The sequence below is a fragment of the Protomyctophum bolini genome (assembly GCF_963924005.1).
Source record: "Protomyctophum bolini genome assembly, chromosome: 7".
Taxonomy (NCBI): domain Eukaryota; kingdom Metazoa; phylum Chordata; class Actinopteri; order Myctophiformes; family Myctophidae; genus Protomyctophum; species Protomyctophum bolini.
The window spans coordinates 15697563-15719672 of NC_137868.1; the positions used below are offsets into that span (position 1 = coordinate 15697563).

General features: G+C 41.1%; 2 protein-coding genes across 4 annotated transcripts in view; both read left to right on the top strand.

The window, feature by feature from the left end:
* The window catches only part of inpp5b (inositol polyphosphate-5-phosphatase B), a 29624-nt gene extending 28227 nt beyond the window's left edge, over positions 1 to 1397 (top strand). For all 3 annotated transcript variants that reach the window (XM_080769127.1, XM_080769125.1, XM_080769126.1), the window contains one exon: positions 256 to 1397. In XM_080769127.1, the coding sequence (XP_080625253.1) occupies positions 256 to 365 (110 nt within the window). In that variant the 3' untranslated portion in view covers positions 366 to 1397. The remainder of the gene's footprint in view (positions 1 to 255) is intronic.
* An 821-nt stretch (positions 1398 to 2218) lies between these two features.
* Positions 2219 to 20837, top strand: mtf1 (metal-regulatory transcription factor 1). The gene is made up of 11 exons (XM_080769136.1): positions 2219 to 2291; positions 4528 to 5001; positions 9705 to 9943; positions 11299 to 11430; positions 12038 to 12111; positions 12419 to 12546; positions 12880 to 12957; positions 13855 to 13961; positions 14048 to 14717; positions 15293 to 15362; positions 15802 to 20837. The coding sequence occupies exons 2-11, from the start codon at positions 4576 to 4578 to the stop codon at positions 16308 to 16310; spliced, it is 2433 nt and encodes an 810-aa protein (XP_080625262.1). The 5' UTR covers positions 2219 to 2291; positions 4528 to 4575; the 3' UTR covers positions 16311 to 20837.
* The last annotated feature ends 1273 nt before the right edge of the window (positions 20838 to 22110 follow it).

The following is a 22110-nucleotide window of genomic DNA, read 5'->3' on the forward strand; positions in this document are numbered from 1 at the left end:
ATCAGTTTCATGTCTTGATTTATGGTTCATTATTTTCATGTCTGATCACATAATATAATCCACCCATATAACCAGGAATACTGACTGTGTTTCATGTCAGGTTAGTTGCTTACATGAATTAGCTTTGTAATAATTCAATGAAGACCCCCGCTATCTAATTGCTGCCACCACCAGCATAACGAGCAGCATGTTCTGAGGAATAAAGATGAAGATGATTGCTTTTTTTTATCAACATTTGTATTTTCTCCTGCATAGCCACCATTTTTGCTGCCTTGCTCCTGAGGTCCCCTACAAAGCAGGACCTGGCGGAAAAGAGGAAAACACAGGAGTTCTTTCATCACTTCTTGATTCAGGATCTCTCCTAAATTGAAGTGTAGGCGCCTCCCTCCCACCATGAAGAATAGTGTACACGTAAATAGAATTGCCATGTAAAGCTCAGTATTTGAAATACCGTACATTGTAATGATTTCCTCTATATTCCTAGATGGGTCTTTGTATAGGACAGTGGTGTAGTCAAGTCAAAACAGGAGGAAGATGCATCGATGCAGTCAGCCATGCTGACTGAGGCATGGTCGTGACAACTTTTATAACAAATATAGTACATGAATTGCAGCCATACATAAAGCTTAATTTATACTCCATTGTACGATGGTGTCCCTAGCAACACTGTTATATGACATAGTATAAATCAGACTAACCCAAATAGTATAAAGAAAAGCGTAGCCGATGTTCAACCTAAATCCCATAGTTCTGATGTGAGATCAATAATGTATTGTTTTCAAAACAGACCCTGTCTTATGTGTATTTCTCAAAAATGCTGAAACGATGATGTGAAAGATGTAATTTCATGTCATCGTAAGGTCCATAATGTGAAACGCTGTGTTTAAGGTAATTGTTTTGTTATTATGTTGCAAAGACATACACAGAAGACATAGGCTATTTTATTTTTGCCATACTACATTATTGATCTCCTCACGTCGGAACAATGGGATTTAGGTTGAAAATTGCCAACATTTCATGTAACTTTTCATCTGTCTTTGACACCTGTCCTGCACACCTTTCCTTTCCTGTGTGTTTCCGTCTTTCTTCTACTGATGGCACTCACTGTTGTACATAAAAGTCTAGAGGGCATATGCCTGTATTTCAGTTAGACTACACCACTGATAAGATTGTATGATTGATTGTCTTATTTGATTTAAATATGTTTTACAGCAATGTTTGTGAGCTGTACAGCTTTTATTGTATATCACAGAGCAGCTGTGGGGAGCTGGTTATTTTTAATGTATATATTAACGTTTATTTAAAAAAAAGAGAGAGATAATTTGTATTTTGATGTTTCAAGTCACCCAGCAGCTGATTGTTCTTTTTATATATATATAAAAATGTTGAAAACAGAAGCAGTGTCTCATTGTTTAAAGCATGTTTTTCAAACCATTGGCATCTAAAACAAATAGAGATGTGGATTTATGTGACCATGTAACGGAATGAATATGCAGTTATAACATTCTGTCTCTTATCTAGTAAACTACTTGCATGATAAGTAAAAACAGCATGACAGCTGTGGTATTGCTACACATAAAGGCCAGTCCACCCCAATGCAACTCCTGTTATGGATTATTATAGAAATTCCACAACACTCCTTGCAACAACATGCAACTACTTGCAACAATTATCCCCAATAATGGCAGTTGTTGCAAGGAGTTGCATTTGTGTGGACTTAAAACTGTTTTGTTGCAACTATAGTTGCATTGTTTCAGTCTGGCCTTTAAATATTGCTTTAATTCTGAGTGTAAATGGTTCCAAAGTTAACAATTTGTGTTTGTACACTTGAGTTATGTTATAATATAGCATATATCCAAGAGCCAGCTGGGCCAGCCCCACTTATTGTGCCCCATATTGTGTATGAGCTTCAGGCAGTACTATATGTCAAGTGTCTGACTCCTACCCAACAACACTAGGGTATCAATGGGACTCGGGAGAGTAAGGAGAGTTGGGAGACCACTGCAAATTTTATTGTATTCTTATTCAATTTACAATTAATTCCGGTTTAGCACTTTATATTATCACTTAATTGGGATTTTACTGTGCATAAAATAAACAAAAGCGGTATTTTCATTTTGGGGGCATTTCCCCACAAACGTCACTGACACTGACCCAGGAATCTAATCTCGCGTTAGCAGGGGGCCTGGCTAGCGCGAGATTAATATCATGGTGTCCAAAGGGAGGGGATGGGAAGCAGAAAGTGCTAAGCAACCAAAACCATAAAGATAAGGAATAATTCATCTACACGGGTAAATATCACAATGTCATCCTCTTTCAGTTCACTTGCTCGGCTTTAGCGACGTCCCGCGCCTGGTTAGTTGGCCAAATGAAACTTTATTTCGCTCCAATGAGAGGAAGATGAAGCTTTCATCCGTCGACAGTAAAGCAGCTAACATCATAGGCTAGCAGGTTAGCACAGCTATGTGTATGTGTATGTTATGAAGACGCCAGCCCAGTGTTGTCAAACGGAGCTAGCTGCTAGCTAACGTTCATTTGACCGGCCGGGGAGGAGGGGGTTCACAAACAGTGTGAATACAACATGTATACTTTAATGACATTGTAATACATCATACTATGCATGCTATAACGTCAGGCGTTTGGTCGAAAGAACAGAGACATTCCCCCTCTGATATTTGCCTTAGCAGTTAGTTTAACCTGGGGGTGATGCTAACATTATTAGCACATTAACTATTTCAATATACAACGTTTACAATTTATATTTATATACTATGGAATTGTCTTCGCTAAACCATACTTATTTATCCCAACCCGAATATTATCAGTAGATGATACATAATTTAATGTTGACAATTTTGACATGAGTGAGTCAATGAAAGTCATTAAAGTCAAGTGTCGCTCGGCCAATAAAAACAAACAAACTGCGTTATTTTAAATTGGGTTAAAGTGAAAATACGTTTTTGTGTGTGTACCACTAGCAAAACTGACGAGCGACTGTGTTTCCAGCGCTATAGTAGCAACCAACATGCAGTCGCGTGACTGGCTGTCAATGAAAGGAGAAAGTTCTAGAGATATGATGGTGTTAGTTTAACCTCGGCTCGGAGTCGGACCCTTATTACGGGTCAATTTGTATCCTTTTGGCATTTAGAACACTGACTCTCAGGGTTACAAATAGGTCAGGGTCCGTTTGGGTCCAAAATGAATGTTGTGGGACCATCTGTCAGCAAACGGCAAGATTACTGCTCATCACCAGGTTCTTAAATAAGGGTTTAAGCAGGATTTTTGCTATACATAACGTTGATGAGTAGAAGATAATATTCTTTATTGTAGTCCACCAGGGTGTAAATGTCTCTGGCTTATCAAACACAAAATCAGCATAAAAAGCAACTTAAGCACAAAACACCTCTCCCCTTCTCTCATCTGTAAAAAATAATAATAAGTATGATTGAACCCTACAAACCCTCCCGCGCACTCAGATCAGCCAACGCAGGGAAGCTGGAAGTACCCTCACTAAAAACGCCGGGATAACGCTCCACACGTCCCAAACTCTTCTCCCTTCTGGCTCCAAAACTGTGGAATGCACTTCCCATTGCAGTCAGAACTGCAGCATCACTCCCAATCTTCCGCCGTAGTCTGAAAACCCACCTTTTCAGACTCCATCATGGCCCATAGCACTTACCCTACCCCCTTAGATAGCATTTCTGTAGACTTGGATAGCATTTGATACAGACTTATAGCATGTTATGTAGACAGCACTATAATTGCATTGTATGTAGTCATAGCACATCATAGTACATATTTACATAGTTACTTTCTTAGCTTACGCATGTTTCATGTAAATGCTTTTTATGTGATGTATTCCCATGCTTTTTTTTCTTGCTTAATGTAAATCGCTCTGGATTAAGAGCGTCTGCTAAATGCCTAAATTGTAAATTGCAGATTCAGTCAGTGGCTGGGGAAGCTTTCAAAGGGGGTCTACCTGTAGAACAAATACAAGCTACAAGCAATAAGTTTTACTATTTTTAAGTTGTTTGATATAATATGCACAATCGTGTATTCAGTAGGCCTAATACATCACGTAATAAGAAATGTGCTCACTGTATTTTAGAAATCTGCATCTGCACCCAGAAGCACAATGACTAACAAGTCAGGTGTGTGGTAAACCCTACTGAAAACTTGTTTTGTAATGATATTGATCGGTATCGATCGATATGACCATGCAATTAATCTCGGACTAATTTAAAATCTAGTGCATGATCCCTAGTTCGATGAATTGCTGTAAGTTATCATAATAACAGTTTTGTTGCATTTTACTTTCATGTTATCACTATAATAGCCAGTCAAACATCTTTCTGCTCATGCGCTCACATGATGGCTTATTTAGTTCTCAATAATGGGCCGTCATGCTGTGCCAAAATCTTATGAGAGAGATCAGAGTCAGAGAATATAATCAGGTGATCAACTTTTAAAACCGTTTTGTTACTGTCTTATGACTTGATCGTGTGCACCTCCACTGTTAAACTGTAGATATTGAGTGAGTGTGCCAGCCTCTGCACCCGAGAGGCGGCCGGGACCATGAGCGAGAATGGCCCTCGTACGGAGGCGCCCATGTACTTTGAGGTGGAGGTGGACGGGCTGGGGCACGACGCGGAGGACGACGACCTCATCGCAGAGCCCTCGTCGTCCGGCCGTGTGTACGACCGCACCACAGTGCTCATCGAACAGGACCCCATCCGGCTGGACGAGGAGGGTGAGGAAGACATCCACTGCGGAGGGGATGAAGACGGGATCAACTTCCTGACCGAGGGGGAGGGTGACGGAGATGACGACGATGGCTTCATGGCCGATCCAGACGGCATGTCACAGGGTTATGTGCACCACACCATCTCTGCAGACCAGATCCAGTTCATAATCAACCCAGGCTCCACCCCTATGCCACGCAACATCGAGGGGGCCACACTCACCCTACACTCTGAGTGCCCAGAGACCAAGCAGAGAGAGGTGAGGCCTGAATTAACTTAATTTCTACAGTACCGTTACCGTATGTGTTTGGCTGTGTTGTGATACACTACAGGGTTGAAAGAAGTGCCAGCCACACTACCACTATCTTCAATCTTGTGGCCTTTAGCCACCAGCCTGACATGACTGTTTGTCCTGGGCTTAGCTTGTTAATAGATATGCATTTTTGTGAGAGGTTGTATCACAAAGGTTTTCTAAGGCATATTGGTTTTCCAAACATTATGAAAAGAGTAAGACTATAGTGTAGCATTAGGGGTGTGACAATACATTTTAACAGCGCTATGATACACATGGTTGACGATACGATACATAGACGATATTGGTTCATTATGGCGATGCGATACAATTCCATGATTTGAAATCGATACAGTAACTATTTAGCAAATACATTAAATACAGGTATGTGTGAAACTTGTGGATAGTGCAGGTTTTTTAAGGGAAAGATTTATTATTATGGATATAAAGTAAACGCAATGATTCTCTGGCAAATATTGAACCCAAATATGAACACATGCCTTGACATGAACGCAGAGAATACACAGATTTTTCGATAGACCAAGTGTTGCTATATATGGAATGGAAAAGTAATTACCGGTAAACCCATCTTTTCCTTTTTTCTTAAAATTGCAAAATACAATGCACAAGTACTTGGTATTGATTAAATAGATTATTAGCATTGCAAAATGATTCGATACCGATTATTTCCATTGCAAAACGATACGATATTTGCTGTTTACATATTGATATACTTTGATTTTTGAGGGGGGCTAGCCATTCCTATATCCAGCTTTTAGTGTATGTTCTTCACAACCTTTGTCCTACACAAACATTAAATTCCTATTGACAAATGACAATGCATGGAGAATGTTACGTCATAGTAGGCATAGTGTCTATTTTACGTCATGATGATGTACAATCATAAGAGCGCCCCTCACTTCACATGGGTGTGATTTTTATTTAAATTAAAATTGATATTTCGATAGTTTACTATATCGTTTGCCAATTAGGCATAGTTCCATTTACTGAAGAAGCCATCTTGTTTGTTTAGTATTTAAAATAGATCTTATGGGTAAACGATAAACGGAGAGCACAGGTGAAGAGCGAACTTGAACATGAACTAAAATTTTCATTTGCATACGCCCGCTGCTATTGTTTATGCATCACTTCCCTTGAAGTTTGTCCATTGACACAATGCTAATAGAATGCTAATTATAATTGTGTGTCTCATGCTAAACTAAATACTAATTGATGGGTTTAATCAAATGGCTAGTTCTTGGCCAGACATCTCTCTCTATCTTCTCAAATCTCTCCCAACATAATGATCAAAGAGTTGCATTGTATTCAGTAGTTGCCAGCTTTAGAGGGTACTACTACTCAGATTTGCGTATTTCCTTGTAAAATGCAAACTACTGCTGCTAGTCACCTCAGCCACAAGTGATTCCCGATCCAAAACTACAGGTAGCTACTGTAGCTCATTACGTCCTTGCCAAGCCAAACATTGTGCAGCTTAGAGTACAGTTCCTGGTTGTTGCCCTGTTGTCACCATGTTGTCAGCCAGTGGCACTGATGGCATTGTTGATGTGCTCTTTTCAGTGAATGCAACTATGTATAAATTAGGCTTTAGTGCTCTGTTGGATTTCATGGCATCCAGTCCTCCTTGTTATATCATGATGATGCACCTGCATCTCACTATTGAAGGGGATTGTTGTGTCCAACTTTGAATCAAAAGAAAAAGGAAAACTAGGACATACTCAAAGCCAAAGGTGTAATATTACTGAGTAATTGTTGAGACATCCACTGCTGTTCCCTCATTGTCACCCACGTGCAGCCTGCAGACTTTATTGTATTGCTTTGAAATGCTTTCTCTTTGCTGTCCCATCTAGGCAAAATCGTTGACATTTTATATGTTGCATATTCTCAGGCAGATCTGAGCTGTCTAAACTCTAAATAGAAAATATCTTCATTCTTCATGCCAAATGTACATTATTTTCTGTTGGACACTTTCCAGAGCAGTAAGTACTGCTGCTCTGACTATGCTCCTTATTCACACATTCATATATAAGAGCTGTTCTTAACCTTGGGGGCATTGCTGCTCATTTCACTCTGTGTGAACCTGAATAATAAGACTTGCCATACATTTTTCCCATCATAGATGTTAACAGTGAAAGGAATGTCTGTCGCAGCAACTACAGGTTTCTACAGGCTTTTATTTATACTCAGAACGGTTATTTATGTACATACATACATATGTTCAGGGCAGCAAGGGGCATTGCATGCCCAGTGCCATGCAACGTGATGGCGATTCTTTACCGACTGTAGAGGAAGTGATGTGAATCTTTCTTCATCTCCCTTATACCTTCTTTATTCTTTGCTGTTCCGTTGGGTTTGTGTCCATTTAGCAGGGGATCACTTCTGCCCCAACAGTTTCTTGCAGGATTTCACCTTATTCATACGTATAGTTTAGCATCTGTACACTTTCAGACAACATGCAGAAAAACAAATGAATTATGGACAGAGCCTAACGTATAATATATTAAACCTGTAGGGAGAGATCGCACCTAGACGCGTCACAGCAGGCACAGCTGCTTAAAAAACGCCTTGGAAAAGCATGTTGGGCAAAACCGCATAGTGTGCATGACAACATGACATGTAAAGCGGGCTGCTTGTATATCTGTGATGTGATCAAGGTGTTATGGGTAAAAATGTATTAAATAAGTCTACTAAGTGTACTATTGAATAACACCGTTATTAATAGGGAATTCCGAAATCTGACATGGGCCTCATTTTACTATCCTTTCCAACCCTAACGGTAGCTGTTAATCTAATCATATGCTTCAGTTTACAGTACTGACAATCTCTGTTGTTCGAACTCGGTAGCTTGCAATGCATTCTGGTGGGGCAAGTATGGAAGGGTAAATGGAGATACAGGGGACGAATTTCATGAATGTTCAAATTTTATTTTTCCAAAAGAATAATAATACATACATACATGGATGCACCTGGGACGTATCCTCAGTGATGTATCCCAAGGTCATCGGGGTTTCGGGTCTCCCAAGTTGTCCCAACATCATACCCCTCACTCAGGTGACCCAGCCAGGGTGATAAAGTCCCGACTTATGTCCCAGTAGCTACCCTCGATCAGTCCCATTAGGGAAAAACCAGGGACACACAATCCGTTCCTCCTGAACTACTCTGCCGGGACTGGGAGGTACCATTCTGGCGCGTGGAAGGACTAGGCTCTGTGGGTTGACTCCTGTCTGGGCCCCTCCTACGTCTCACCAGGTCCACTCCTGCTCTCACCAGGTCAGGCCCTGTGCGTTGCACCAGACTCCCAGCACCAGGCACTTCATTCAGGAATGTTCCGCAGGCTCCACCTTGCCCTTGGTGGTGCCGCAGGCTCCGCTTGAGGCTTGAATGGCCCTCCTAAAGGCCTCACCGTGGGTTTGTTGGGCTTCTTCCTCACGGAAGACACAGGCTGGGGCGCCAACCCATACTGCTCCCGGGTTCTGCTCCTAGATGTAGTCCAGGAAGGAAGTGAGACCACTGTCTGTGTCATCATCACAGACACTTTGAAATATTAAAATATCTGAAAACTCATATTTCCCACATAAAACCCACAGGAAAGGGTTTTTTGTGTACCAAACGTCATTAAAATAAGATCTGGTTACAAAAGTGGTGAAGTAGAACTTTAATTACCCGATTCAATCCAAGAAAGCAATCATCAGTGTCATTTCACACACACACACACACACACACACACACACACGCACACGCACGCACACACACATATATTAGCTAGCAACATAGGTTTTTCCGAAAACTGTTGTTATTATTATTGTCATTGAGTATGCCACCACAACAATGATAAAATCATCATCAAATCATGTTTCAGATGCTCGTTCTGCAACGCTACGTCTCTTTATATATGTCATTGTCAAGACAATACGACATCACAAGAGACCATGTTTTGCATTGGTTACTGTCAAGTACGTAATTTGTCAGTAACCTCTGATTTAGCTTTTTCAGTGGTTGGTGGGTTGTTTTTTTGTGCAGCACAGAGCTCTAGCCGGAGCTTCCACCTCCCTGGCTTTGTGCTCTTACAATGCAAGCATGCATTTTTCTGAGAAGAGAGGAGGCTGCTTTTATTCCTGTGGCCTCAGGGCCTTTGTATGTGAACATAGGAGGAGACTGCCTCACTGCAGTCGAGCTGGGCACTATGAAACCAAATTGACTGGATGCCTTGCACAGGCGAGGGGTGGTAAAGTCACTGCTGTCACTGCTCCATGTGCTGACAGGTGGTGAGTCACCGAGTTTGTTCCTCCACGAAAGGTCACACTGACTCAGTGGTTGTGGCTTCCACATGTTGCCAGGCCCCCTTATTAATTAGCTAAATCAGGATGTACGTTCTCCCTCATCTTCCAGGATTTGTGAAGTTCTGCATACAATGCTTGGCGTGATGTTGGATATATGTGGCTAACCCACTCTGAAGAGCCTCACAACGATGCCCTTTTATACTGTACATGCATGTAACAATCCTGAAACTGAATGTCTCGTCCTCAAATGGCAGCATTACATGATGCTAGCAGCTTTTTTGTTTGTTGGAACATACAACACCATTGTTAGTCACTCACTTCATACTGTACATCTTCCTCTTCTTTTGTGTTTCTTAACTTCCTTTCTCTCAGGTGAAGCGTTACCAGTGCATGTTTGAGGGGTGCACGCGGACGTACAGCACGGCTGGCAATCTGCGGACGCACCAGAAGACTCACAGGGGCGAGTACACGTTTGTGTGCAACCAGCAGGGCTGTGGTAAGGCCTTCCTCACCTCGTACAGCCTCAAGATCCACGTGCGTGTTCACACCAAGGAGAAGCCCTTTGAGTGTGATTCGCATGGCTGCGAGAAGGCCTTCAACACGCTCTACAGGTTAGGTTTCCTCTTTATATTGTGGAGTGTGATAAGATTTCTTTATTGAATTCTTAAGTTTTCACATAAGGGACAAAGGAGTGGTTGCACCACTCAACAAGAAGAAAGGGGCAAGCAGCACATCACAGTAATCATGAAACTATAGATAGATACACACACACATGGGCACATTAGAAGGCAAATTGCAAGAGCACAGTTGAGGGCGGCTCTCCAATCCAATGAATCACTTCCTATGTTTCCTTTGTTTCCCACTCCTACAACCAGCAATGTCCGTGTACACCTATGTGTTCACCTATCTATGTGTTCACCTACGTATGTATGTGTTCACCTATGTATGAGTACCAGTAGGGGCGCTGTTGTGCCATGCAGAAACAGAGAGAACACTTGCCTGCTAATGAGAGAGAGAGAGAGAGAGAGAGAGAGGAGGGGGGGGGGGGGGAGGGGAGTTGCACCACTCGGTTCACACGGGTGTGATTTTATATTGTGCACATTGAGATTCATGAAAAACATTTATTTTAGATCTGCGCTGACGCAGCAAATGGTTGTTGTTCAGTCAAGTGTTATGTAAGAGAATGAGCCATTTCCAAATATGCTGTATGTCATTTAAATTACTTCTGACGTGCTGTCAAATGTCCCATGTCTGCCCATGAATGTAGATTATGTCTTTTTTTAATAAGATGTGATCTGATAAGCATGTGTAGTTTAAGGTCTGCAAGCATACGGATCTTAAAAGTATAAGACACTGTTTGATTGAGCTGGTTGCAGCTTGTCCTGAATCATGTGCTTGGTTTATTATTTGTCTTCGCCACTATTCTCATGGGAGCTGTCAGTGTTTACCACAAAATGCGAAAACTAATACCTATTTTATTATAAATAATAACCATTCAATTGCTTCCTTAATGTAACCAGTTAGTTGTCAACTTGTTCTTAGTTTGTGCTATTGAGTCATTTTATGTCTGCCATCACAAGCAGAGGTGATGTGAGGTGAACTGTAGCATTGTCCCTGGGGAGTCAGTATTGGTTCAGTTGCTACGACATCCTGCCTGGAGCTTGATAGAGCAGTGCCTTTGTCATTGGCTCCCTGATTTCTAATGCCAGCCAACCGATGCTACAGTGCTTTCCTCTCCTGTCCAAGTGCACCACATTTTGGAACGAAAGTCGTGGGTCTTTTTGTGTACGCAACTCCTCCTTCCATATGTGGAAAGATTATTGTAACCCTAACCCTATATCGGTGAAAGATTATATAAAAAATAACGTATTTAATTGAAAAAACGAACTGAAGTCTTCTTAGGGGGTTTTCTCTCTGTACGTCTTCCCCTCTGTGGGTTAACGAAGCCGACTTGCTCTCCCCACAGACTGAAAGCACACCAGAGGCTTCACACAGGCAAGACGTTCAACTGTGAATCGGAGGGATGCACCAAGTACTTTACCACCCTCAGCGACCTGAGGAAGCACATTCGCACTCACACTGGAGAGAAGCCATTCCGGTGAGCAATGCCAAGCTCATGCTGAGTCTTTAATATCTCACTAGGGAGAGGAGTGCATCTGTTGTAGAGTGAAGGACCAGTTTCATTACTTTATTACTCTATTAGTCTATTCTATTCCATTTAGGACAATTAATATTGCTAGGCTATGGTGATACATATTGACGTCTGTCATCTAAAGCACCATAGGCTTCTTCTATATATTGATTAATTCGCAAGTTAATTCAAAGTTGTTTGTTGTGTGTAAATACATTTATATTTTGACCAATTTGTATGGTTAAGTATGTTAAATATAAAGTAAGTGATATATTATTTGGTTAAAACAAAAACTTTGTTTGTTCAATTAAAATGTATTATAGTGCCAACATCCCACCCCTCCACTAGCACCACACGTTGTTTAACTGTATGCCATAAATGAGCTTTCGTCACATGATGAACTTAACTACATGATATCGTATCGGTGCATAGACTTGCATACTCACCAATACTCCATCCAGCATTTTAGGATGTTTCCAAATCTAATAATGCTATTATAACAACTGTAGAAATGTCTCTCTGCTTGCATTGCGGATTACATGTCTCTTATGCTATTGGTGTTTTACACCCCCAGGTGTGACCATGATGGCTGTGGCAAAGCTTTTGCTGCTAGCCATCATCTAAAAACGCATGTAAGGACACACACAGGTATGTTAATGGTGTATTTCTCTCCCCATTAAAGTAATTGGACACAAAACTGGTTGACATCCTATGTATCCATTTTATTTTCACATGAAATACATTTCGATACCTCGATTTTCTTTTTTTTTTTAGCCCGAGATTTTGAGTTTGTTCAAAAGTGTAGGCTACATTGACTGAGGTTTTGTGCCTCAGATTCAAGGTGAGCCTTAACCCTTCACCCGCTCTCTCCGACTGATTGTCTGTCTCTCTCTCTCTCTCTCTCTCTCTCTCTCTCTCTCTCTCACTCACTCACTCACTCACTCACTCCCCATAGGTGAGAAGCCGTTCAACTGCCCAAGTGATGGTTGTGAGAAGCATTTCAGTAGCCAGTACAGTCTGAAGAGTCACATCCGAGGCCATGACAAGGGCCTTACTGTCCACCTCACCACTCCGTTGTCTGAAGTGAGTCACAGCACCCGCACAACTCACCAGAAGATTTGTCCGCCTGATTGTTATCTTCACAGACCCTGTGTTTTGCATACAGTAACAGCTCAACTGCACCTGGGGTTTAGAGGCCTCTACAGGCTATAGAAATGGATTTTGTTTTTTATGCCCTATGCTCGTGGGATACTAAACTAGAGAAACAAAGGGCCAGCCCACTATTAAATATGGGGAATTTATGTTGCGTATTTCTGATTTGCTTATTTCTGATCAGCTGAGAATTGTGCTTCTCGATTTCTATTGTCTGTAAAGATGTGGCTCGACTAATTTGGGCCCATTTGTTTTTCATTACAGGACGCAAATCACTCACTGTGCCTCAGTGACTTGAGCCTCATCTCCACTGACTCTGAGCTCCGAGAGAGCATCCATAATGTAAGTCTTATGGCTGTCAAATTGATATTTGAGCAGGATTTCTGAATTTATTTGTAGAAGCTTGACAGCCAACCACTAACCATATGAATCCTAGCATCCCTATTCTAGGGCAAACATTCTGCAAAGCTCACTAACGCAACACATTGTGAGCCCTTTTCATCATGTTTCAGAAACATCCAAATCTAAGATCTCAGATCTCACAACTGATTGTCAGCTTGTAGATCTGATATATTCAATCATTAGTGAAAAATGTTTAGTAAGTACATTTACATATAATATGTAATAACATATGTACATGTATTTGTATAGGACAGAACTCAGAAAGTACTTTATGTATAACATAAATAAAAACAGCAAGAAACATTTAAATGAAATAGAAACAAAAAATACATTGTACAATGCATCGCAGAAAAAACACATTTCACACCTGGAGATCTGCGACATGAATGTGCAGCACAGATTTGATGCTCAGTACCTCGTCACGCTTCTGGCATTTCCAGCATAGTGTAAATACGTGGCGCTCCCATTGAAAACTATTCAAAACATATGCTGTGCTCAGGGGAAGAAAACACCTTGGTGGACACAACCCCCACTTGAACACTAGCTCAATGTCTGCCAACGACTTAATTAACTGCTTTTTTAGCAACTCCCGTAGCGCCAACATCGTCTTTATCGCCTTTTTAAGACGTGTATAACGTTGGGCAAAGAAAATAAATATATATATATATATTTTTTTTTTATTATTTTTACAAAAAAAAAACTTTTTTGCGCCCCATAGTGGCGATGGAAGAGCTAGCATCCCTGTTCTTGTGACCTGTTTGTAGATGTTTATTTTAGTTTCTGATGATCAAGCTGAAGCTACTAAGGTTTTGTTGTGTTACAATAATTGTATTCCAGGCTCAGAATTTGGACCTGAACAATGTGACCCCTGTGAAGATCTTTGAGCTTATGTTCCAGAGTCCAGAAAACAGCGTCAGTCAAGACGATGGTCCTCACAATGGCAAGTGATTTAAAACCCTGTTATATTGAGTTGAGAGATGGAATATGATGTTTCCCTGCTGACAGCAGCTTGTTCTCCTCCACCAGAGAGCCTCATTGAACACTTCAGCCTGGAGACCACCAATGCAGTGACCAATGGCTCAGCACTCTCCTTCTCCTTCTCCCTCACTCCTTCAACCTCCTCGACCTGTTGTCCCCACACCGCCCCAGTCTTGGAAGCTGCATCCCAACACAGCCAGACCTCCTCAGCTTCTCAGACCTCCACCACTACTGCCGTCAACAGCAAAGCAGTTACCGCCACCCAGGCTCCAGCCGCCTTTGTACCCATTACAGCCCTAGCCAGCTCTCAGACAACACCAGATTTGCCTGACCAGCCATCAGTCCAGGCCCCAACCCAGGCTACCCCCCAGCAACATTACGTGGCATTGACGCCCACGTTCCTGCAGCCAGGCACCACTCAGACTGCCCCTCTCACGTCCCCTGTCGTCTCCGCTCCTGAGGGGCCGGTAAGCGCGGTGCCAGGCACTGCTGCTGTTACTGCTGTTGTAGCCACATCCACGGATACTCTGCCTGCTGTGGCTCACCCTGTGCCTTTGGCCACCAACCCTGCCCCTGCCCCGGGTCTGACTCCCACTCCCGCCACCATTACCATTGCTGCACCCACACAGAACCTGCTGCAGCCCAGCCTGGTTATGTCTGACCAGAACCTGCAATGGATCCTCAGCAGTGCCGCCAACAGCCAGCTGAACCCTGATCAGGTGGTGAGTAGTGCTTCGGTTCTGACCCTTAACCACATGGACCCTATCCTATTCTGGGCATATCATAATAGCAGAACATTCTGTGAAAATAGCAGATGTACAGGTACCTTGTAGATTGGCTATTTTCGGCTAAGATATTTGTTGTAGAGCAAAAAAGAAATGGGCCAAGGATAGACCTCTCGGGACTCCGGTCTACAAATAATCGGGTTTAAGGGGTTACGGTTTATGGGTTGCTAGAAATGCAGAAAATTAACAATAGACTGTATTTGTCCTAATCAGAGTTGACTAAAGTGCCGTTCACACCAAGAATGATAACTATGTCATTTTAAGTCTACACCACAACTGTAACGACAACGACGCTGGTGAACGATATCATTTGGATCACTTTGAGAGCGATTTGATGAACAATAGAAACACTGACAGTCAATTAAAATCCACCAGAAGGACATCTGGGATGCAATCGGTCAACCCTTGGAATCCGTTATCGTGCTTGGTGTGAACAGCCCTTACATTTGAGGGTTTATGGGGTTTGGTTTCTGTGACTGTGGTGACCCAGTTTATTAAATGTCTGTTCACAGTCGCATAAAGGAGCTCCAAAAGTAGAGAAGGTTTTCTTCACCACGGCCATACCAGTGGGAGGAACTTCAGGTAAGATGAATCGTTCTGATGTCCAAAAGGTTGTTAAATTGTAAATTCATCCTGACTGACTGAGGGTAGTACTTAGCTTTACTTGGATTGGTTTCAGTGGCCCAGATTTATACCTAGGGGTTTGAGTCGTTAAATTCCTGTCCGTACACGCACCATTATTAAATTATGAAAAGAAACAGATCCGACAGTTCACTTTTCACCACAGTCACTGTGTGACTTGCATTATTATATTTGTATTGTGGCGAGTAATACAAGTTGGACTATTGCTATTATTCAAACCCTGTTGCAGTCGCATGGATATCCAGTAGTCTTAATGAAGCAGTGTCAATGTATTGTATTTGAACTAGAGTCTGAATGACTGGCTTCATCTTATGCTTTTTTTTTTAACTAACACATTTTCATCTTCGTCTTTTGGAATTATGACAAACTGCATTCCCAGGAAGCTCAGTGCAGCAGATCGGTCTCAGTTTACCGGTAATCATCATAAAACAGGAGGAGTCCTGCCAGTGTCACTGTGCCTGCAGGGACTCCGCTAAGGACAAGAGCTCAAAGAGCTCCGCCTCTACGGCTCCAGTGGTAGTGCAACAGCAGCAGCAACAACAACCTCCAGACCCTCCTCCTCCACCCTTGCCGACCCCCGAAACCCCACAGCACCCTGTGGACCCCTCGTCGCCCTCGAACTGCCTCCCCACGTCTTCCTCCAAAGTGGGTGAGGTGGTAGGACTGGGAATGCCCCCCACATCCTCTTCTAACTCGTCAACTCAGACTTATCCGGTGGAGATCGGAGGTGCCGCTGCCAACCCTCCCCCTCCATGTGATGGATTATCCAACATGGACGTGTCTGACTTCCTCTCCCTGCAAAGCCCTGAGACGGCCGCCAACATAGAGGCTCTGCTGCTCGTCGCAGACAACTTCAGCATGGTCACAGACGGCACTGTCAACCCTTGACGGGAGACACCTGCTCAGGGCCATCAGGCATCCCACCCTTCGTCTGCTTGTCTTGTGTCTGTTGCGCCCACGCTTCGCTAGGGTTGGGAACCGGAAACGGTTCTTTTGAGGAACCAGAACCAGAACCACCCCACCACATTTACATTAACAGTCCCCGCTGACGATTCCCAAATTTTCCGCTGCTCTTTAAAAGTATGAATACTAGCGCCTATCTAGCTGTGGGTAAGTGACTCAAGCTCAACTCAAGGTCACCTGCAGTGAGAGGGGAAGTGCAAAATGCACTCAAATCTCAGAGCGAGTGTTGAACAGAAAAAAAAATCTAAAGTTAAAACTTCAGTTAAGCAGGGTGAAGACAAGCGCATGACATGCAACACTACATGTTCGTAGATTGGTGACTTTTGCGGGAGACACAGTTGTCTTTAACAAATTCAATATATAAATCAGGCCGATTAAACAGCTCTTGATGCACTGTGTCATGACTATACGAGCAGCACAGGGCAGCTGCAGTCCTCCTCCAGCAGCCTAGTAGCTCTAAATGAATCGTTTATTAATCTAACTGAACATTAATGTCACATTATATGTTTTCTATATATAGAATGTAGTCCACAAAAACTCCAACCATGCTCATTTTATTTCAAATGGAAGTGTTAACTTGATAGATTAACTCAAACAGCATAAAAGTCAGACTAGAGTTTAACATTTTTTCTCTTTTACACAGATGTGTATGTTTATATTTCAAAAGTAAAAGGTAGAGCAGCCAAAAGCTCTTCAAACAACAAAAATGTTACAATAATTACATTTGTTTAAGTATCGTTACAATCCTAAAGGTTCCCAACCCTACGCTCCGCCACAGGCCTCTAATCCACTCATCTTGAGTTGTTCTGTCTGTCAATGCCCTCTGCTGTGTTTACTTGGTGCATTGGTCACCCTCTGCAGTGCATTCTGTTCCGTCTGACATTGAGTAGAAAATATGATATAAATCCATTCACTCCTTGATTCCAATTTAAGTTTTTGGCTTTTAGCTTCCATAGCATATTGCCTATGAGGATTAGCTTAACTTAATACTAACTGACACAGGAGAGATGGCAACTGGTAATGCATTCCTGCGACAGCAAGGCTACAAGCTATACACAATTCCACTGGTGTATTCTGAATTGACTTTGGCATTGATGGAAGCACTGAAATTTGAGGAAGATTCCATTTTGACCTGGCTTGAAGCTCATACTGTACATGAGCAAAGAAACAAAAGGAAAACTTGAGTCTGTTTATCCTTGTACTGTACTAAGGGTCCTATCAAATGCTTAAAGCTGGTATGCAACTGACCAGAATGCACTGTATGCAAAATTAATTTGTATGGTTATATCAAGAACAGTTCTGTCCATTCCCTTGAATGTCCTCCATTCAATGCCAATATATGAAGTAATTTCCTCAGTATTTTGTTTTTCTAGGAAGACTTACTCCAGAAAATGTGATTTCTTAGTGTTTGTGCTGTTTCATTTCTTTGCGTGTATGTTCATATAAGCAGAAAAGAACCTGTGCGAATCTGCTTGCCTTTTTTAAATTAAGGTAGTACATCTATAAGTTGCCTATAACTTAAACTAATATTTAATTTGTACATGTTAATTTATTCAAATTCTTTATCCTTTTATGCTGTTTCAATGACCTAAAAATAGCAGGAACAAAATCGTTAGTTATTAATTTATTCAAATTACATTTCTTACCTTGTTTTGTTTTTAATTGTGCTTTCTGTGTAATGTTACTGATTTATTTTCCTCCTAGAAGCCTGATAGGTATTGTTGCTAAAAGCAAGTTTCATATGAAGAAACAAGGCACCTAGATTTCACAGTATAGCAGGTAGCCAGCTCTCTGGGTCCTGCTTGAGACACGGCCAAAATTGACTCTTTACACAGCAAAATCGTGAGTGTTAATTAATTGAAACTGTAAAAATGGACCCATTAAAGTAAATCAACACTCAGGATCTTGCTGTGTATACAATTGCTGTCAACACCATGTTTTTTTTTTTTCTTAGAATGATAAACCCACTCAGGGATGCATTAAGTCAAATGATTTTCTTTCCCTTGATTTAGTTACTCATTCAACATGCACATTCTCACCAGTCTGACGCCCCCTTAGCAGTAGCCCTACTTTTTGCTGCACTCTTCCCTGCTTATTGCACAATAACTTGTTTAGTAAGGAACCTGACGACTTGTCAGTTTAGCTGTGGCACCACTACAGACTTTGTGTACGACTGCTATAAAGGCGTTTAAACTGGGGGGGTACGGTGTCCCAATGACAGTGTAAATACAGTACATTTAGTAGTGTGAGCATCTTTTAAAAAAACATGTAGATTGTTTTAGAATTTGTATTTTTGTATAGAATGTTTTGAATTGCGTCTCAGAGGTGGAGGCTGATGTAAGAATACCCTCTTTCCCTTGCATTATTCCCCCTAAGCAGGCAGTCACATTTTATGCAGAAGAGATGTTTTTGCCATGGTTAGTTGAAATGCTCTGCAAGCCTATGGGATTCTGTACAGTCAGTACTGTATATTAATAGTACACAACACATAGCCTCCTATTGAAAGAATATAAAATTATATCACATGGGACACAATGCAATGATATAAAAGATAAGGCATAATGCCCTATATTTGACATGTAGAGCAATTTGGCCTTACACCGTGTTAACTCTGTTTTACAAACCTCCTTGCCTTTACAGTCTGCCTCAGACTTGCCATTCATATACTGTATACCCCTATGCTCAATCATTAATTTAGCCTCAGTCAATGCCATAGTGGAAAATCCACTGAGATATTGGCAAGAAACAAGTGTAGATTTGCCTAGAGCATTTTTTCCCCCCACTCAGCTATCATATGTTCATATCATATGTTTTGGAATACTATTCATATGTATCAAGAGGTATATGACTGATTTGTCATATAGCTGACAGCTGCAGGCAGACTAATACATTTCACCAATCATGATCTGCTGTATCAAAGGTAAATTGATACATGTTAATACTCTGGAGTTATGTCTAGCATCCATCAACTGGATGTGCTTTTGTTTCAGTGTGCAGGAGTACACATGAGCAGAGCTTTTCCCTTGTATGCATCAAGGCTGTTATCAGTCATTACTTCTGATAATTGCTATATGCCACACAAAATAACTCTTGGCACTTGGTTGATTACAGTTAAATATAGTTAAATCCCCATGCAATTTGTTTTCTTTCAGACTGATATTCAGTTTAATTGTTACCATGAAGCACTCTTACTGCCGTTATGCTCATCAACTCATGCATACTGAGGAAAAGAACTATGCAATTTTTGACTAGCATTTAATGACCTGTAAACGTCAAACTCCACCACAAAATGTTCAAAAACTAAATACAACTTGTAAATGTAATTTTCCCACACAGTTTGCCAGTCTGTCACAAGAAAGTTTCCCCAATCATGAATATAGATGCCGGTAAACATGTTTGAATTCAATGAATGGCATTTGATAGATCAGGTGGAGTAGAGTTAATCTGGGCATTGTTTATTTTTTATCAAGTGCTTTCTCATGACTATTGAACCACGACTTATCCTTTTTTAATGTTTTGCCTCTGTGAGATAACTGGTTTTAAACCAACTGGATTTGCTTGGAAATGAGAACTTGGTAAGTGAATGATTCTGTTTTAAGAATTATTTTGTCAAATGTAAGCATTTTTACATTATGGGTTAAAGGTTTTCAGTTGGTCTCATACTGTTATGTGTATAGTCAACTTATTTTACAGTATCAAAATTGATGCACAGCAAAATCCTTAACCACTTCTATATGTGTACTTCGTCATGTTAGGGATAGCAAAAATAGCTGAGAAGCTCAGTTTGCTAAGGAAGAAAATTGTAACAAGGATTTGGGAGGGTTGCGACTTGAGGTTGCCCAAAATACGTACACCACGGTTAATGTGTGCATTTTTACAATGAGTTAAGACGATTGTTGCGTAATAATTGACTCAAAGTAAACTTATCTTACCCATTTTAAGTTGAATTTCTCTAAATCAAACACTGGTTTTGCCTTCATGGGTTATGACAGAAAGCTGACAATTTGTTGTAATTATAAGCAGACACATTTTTTGTTTTGTATTGGAGCCTTCAATTTGTCTTTCTTGGAAGTATACAGGAAACCATGTTCCATGAGCAAAGAAAACTGATGGTGGCATTTGTTTGGAAGCAGAATGTTTCAAGAAGACGGGTCAAAATTAATAATTCTGGAAATATGTACATCGGAGAAGAAACATCTCCCATTTCCAGTAAAACATTACCCCAGTAGGCTATGGGTAATTTTAGCAAGGAGAAAAAATGTATAAACAAGATGCTTCCAAATCAATGTCTTAACACCCAAAGAGTGAGGAATTGTAAAGGACTTGTATTTTTTCAAAAGAATGTATAATGTGAAAGTTTGCTTATGCTTGTTTTGTATAAAGTAATGTTGTATTATGATAAATAACTTTTTGAATTGAGAGCAATATAATACTAATAAAATAAAAAACGTATCCATGTCACAGTGTTCTTTTAATAGGAAAACAAAACTGAGGAATGGCGATTAATTAAATTTAAGTAATATTGGCATTATTTGAAAAGTTCATTTCAGGTCACTCCTGAGTTGGACTCGCCCCATCCTGTAGGCCTTTCTTCTGTAAAACAAAAAGAAAAAAAAGAATCAGACCAGTCTGAAGCGAGTGGTGCAACAGCACCCCCTATTGGTACTCTAAACATAGGGACATAGGTTGGGATATAGGCATAGCTGTTACTTCAAATCACCACTCAAATATATATATGAGGGAGAGCAATGTTGTCGTGCAAAAATAGCCTACAATGACATGCCCAAAAAATAATTTATTTAATTATGAATATTTTTTCATAATCCATTAAATAAATTAGTTCAATTAACTGTTGCGCCCCCAGTTTTAAAGAAAGGTGCAGGTTGGACAAACTCACCACCAGAATGCTCTGCAGAGCGTAGCAATCCTTCAAGACTCTGTCACATAATTTCCGCTTGTCCTCCAGGTTTTGCAATTGGCTCTCCATGTCTTCCAAGAGCTGTGTTGGACAAAACATAATGGGTCACTCAGGTGTGCAAAATTACAGGTGGAATGTGATAAATATGCAATAACGTATTGATCAATGTGGACAATTGTATGGACTTTGTAACTGGTGACCTTTGTTGTTGATGTTGAGCCATCTTCTTCAGCTTTTTGATCAGCCTGTGTGCCTTGTTTATCATCTGAAGATTTAAACAAAAAATAAGACAATGGCATTGCAGCAAATGAATGCACAAAGCATTTGTGTCTTGGTACCTGAGATAGAAGCCATGAGTTTATTGTCCACTTCTCCTGCCTGGCTGCTCTAGTAGGCTACTGTGGGGTTTTTTTTTAACCCTTTTTTGTAGTGCACAGGTGGAGCCTGTTTATCAATCAGTCGTCAAAGGCAATATGGGCGACTCACTCAAAGCAGTGGTTGTCAAATTGGGATTCCAGGGACCCGCAGGGGTTCTTGAAGGGGTGGGGGTCCCCTATTATTTCAACTAGAAAGAAGTACCGGTATATAGAGCCGTTTACAGTAGCCTAGTCTATTTTTGTAGATGTGTCACATAACCACCTATAACAAATGCCTAGTCTGGTCAGTTGGTCAAAAAATCCTATCTAGAATATTAGATATCAGTATAGAATATTACATGATGAGACCACTACAAAAGAAGTTTTTTAAATCCAGAAATGTCGACCATCAAGTATATTAATGTATGCAGTCAATACTTGGTCTGGGCTA

Excerpts from the sequence above, each read along its gene's own strand:
- mtf1 (XM_080769136.1), top strand. The coding sequence starts at position 4,576 with ATGAGCGAGAATGGCCCTCGTACGGAGGCGCCCATGTACTTTGAGGTG. Across the intron at positions 5,002-9,704 it reads CAGAGACCAAGCAGAGAGAG|GTGAAGCGTTACCAGTGCAT; the intron begins GTGAGGCCTGAA and ends CCTTTCTCTCAG. Across the intron at positions 12,958-13,854 it reads TCCGAGAGAGCATCCATAAT|GCTCAGAATTTGGACCTGAA; the intron begins GTAAGTCTTATG and ends ATTGTATTCCAG.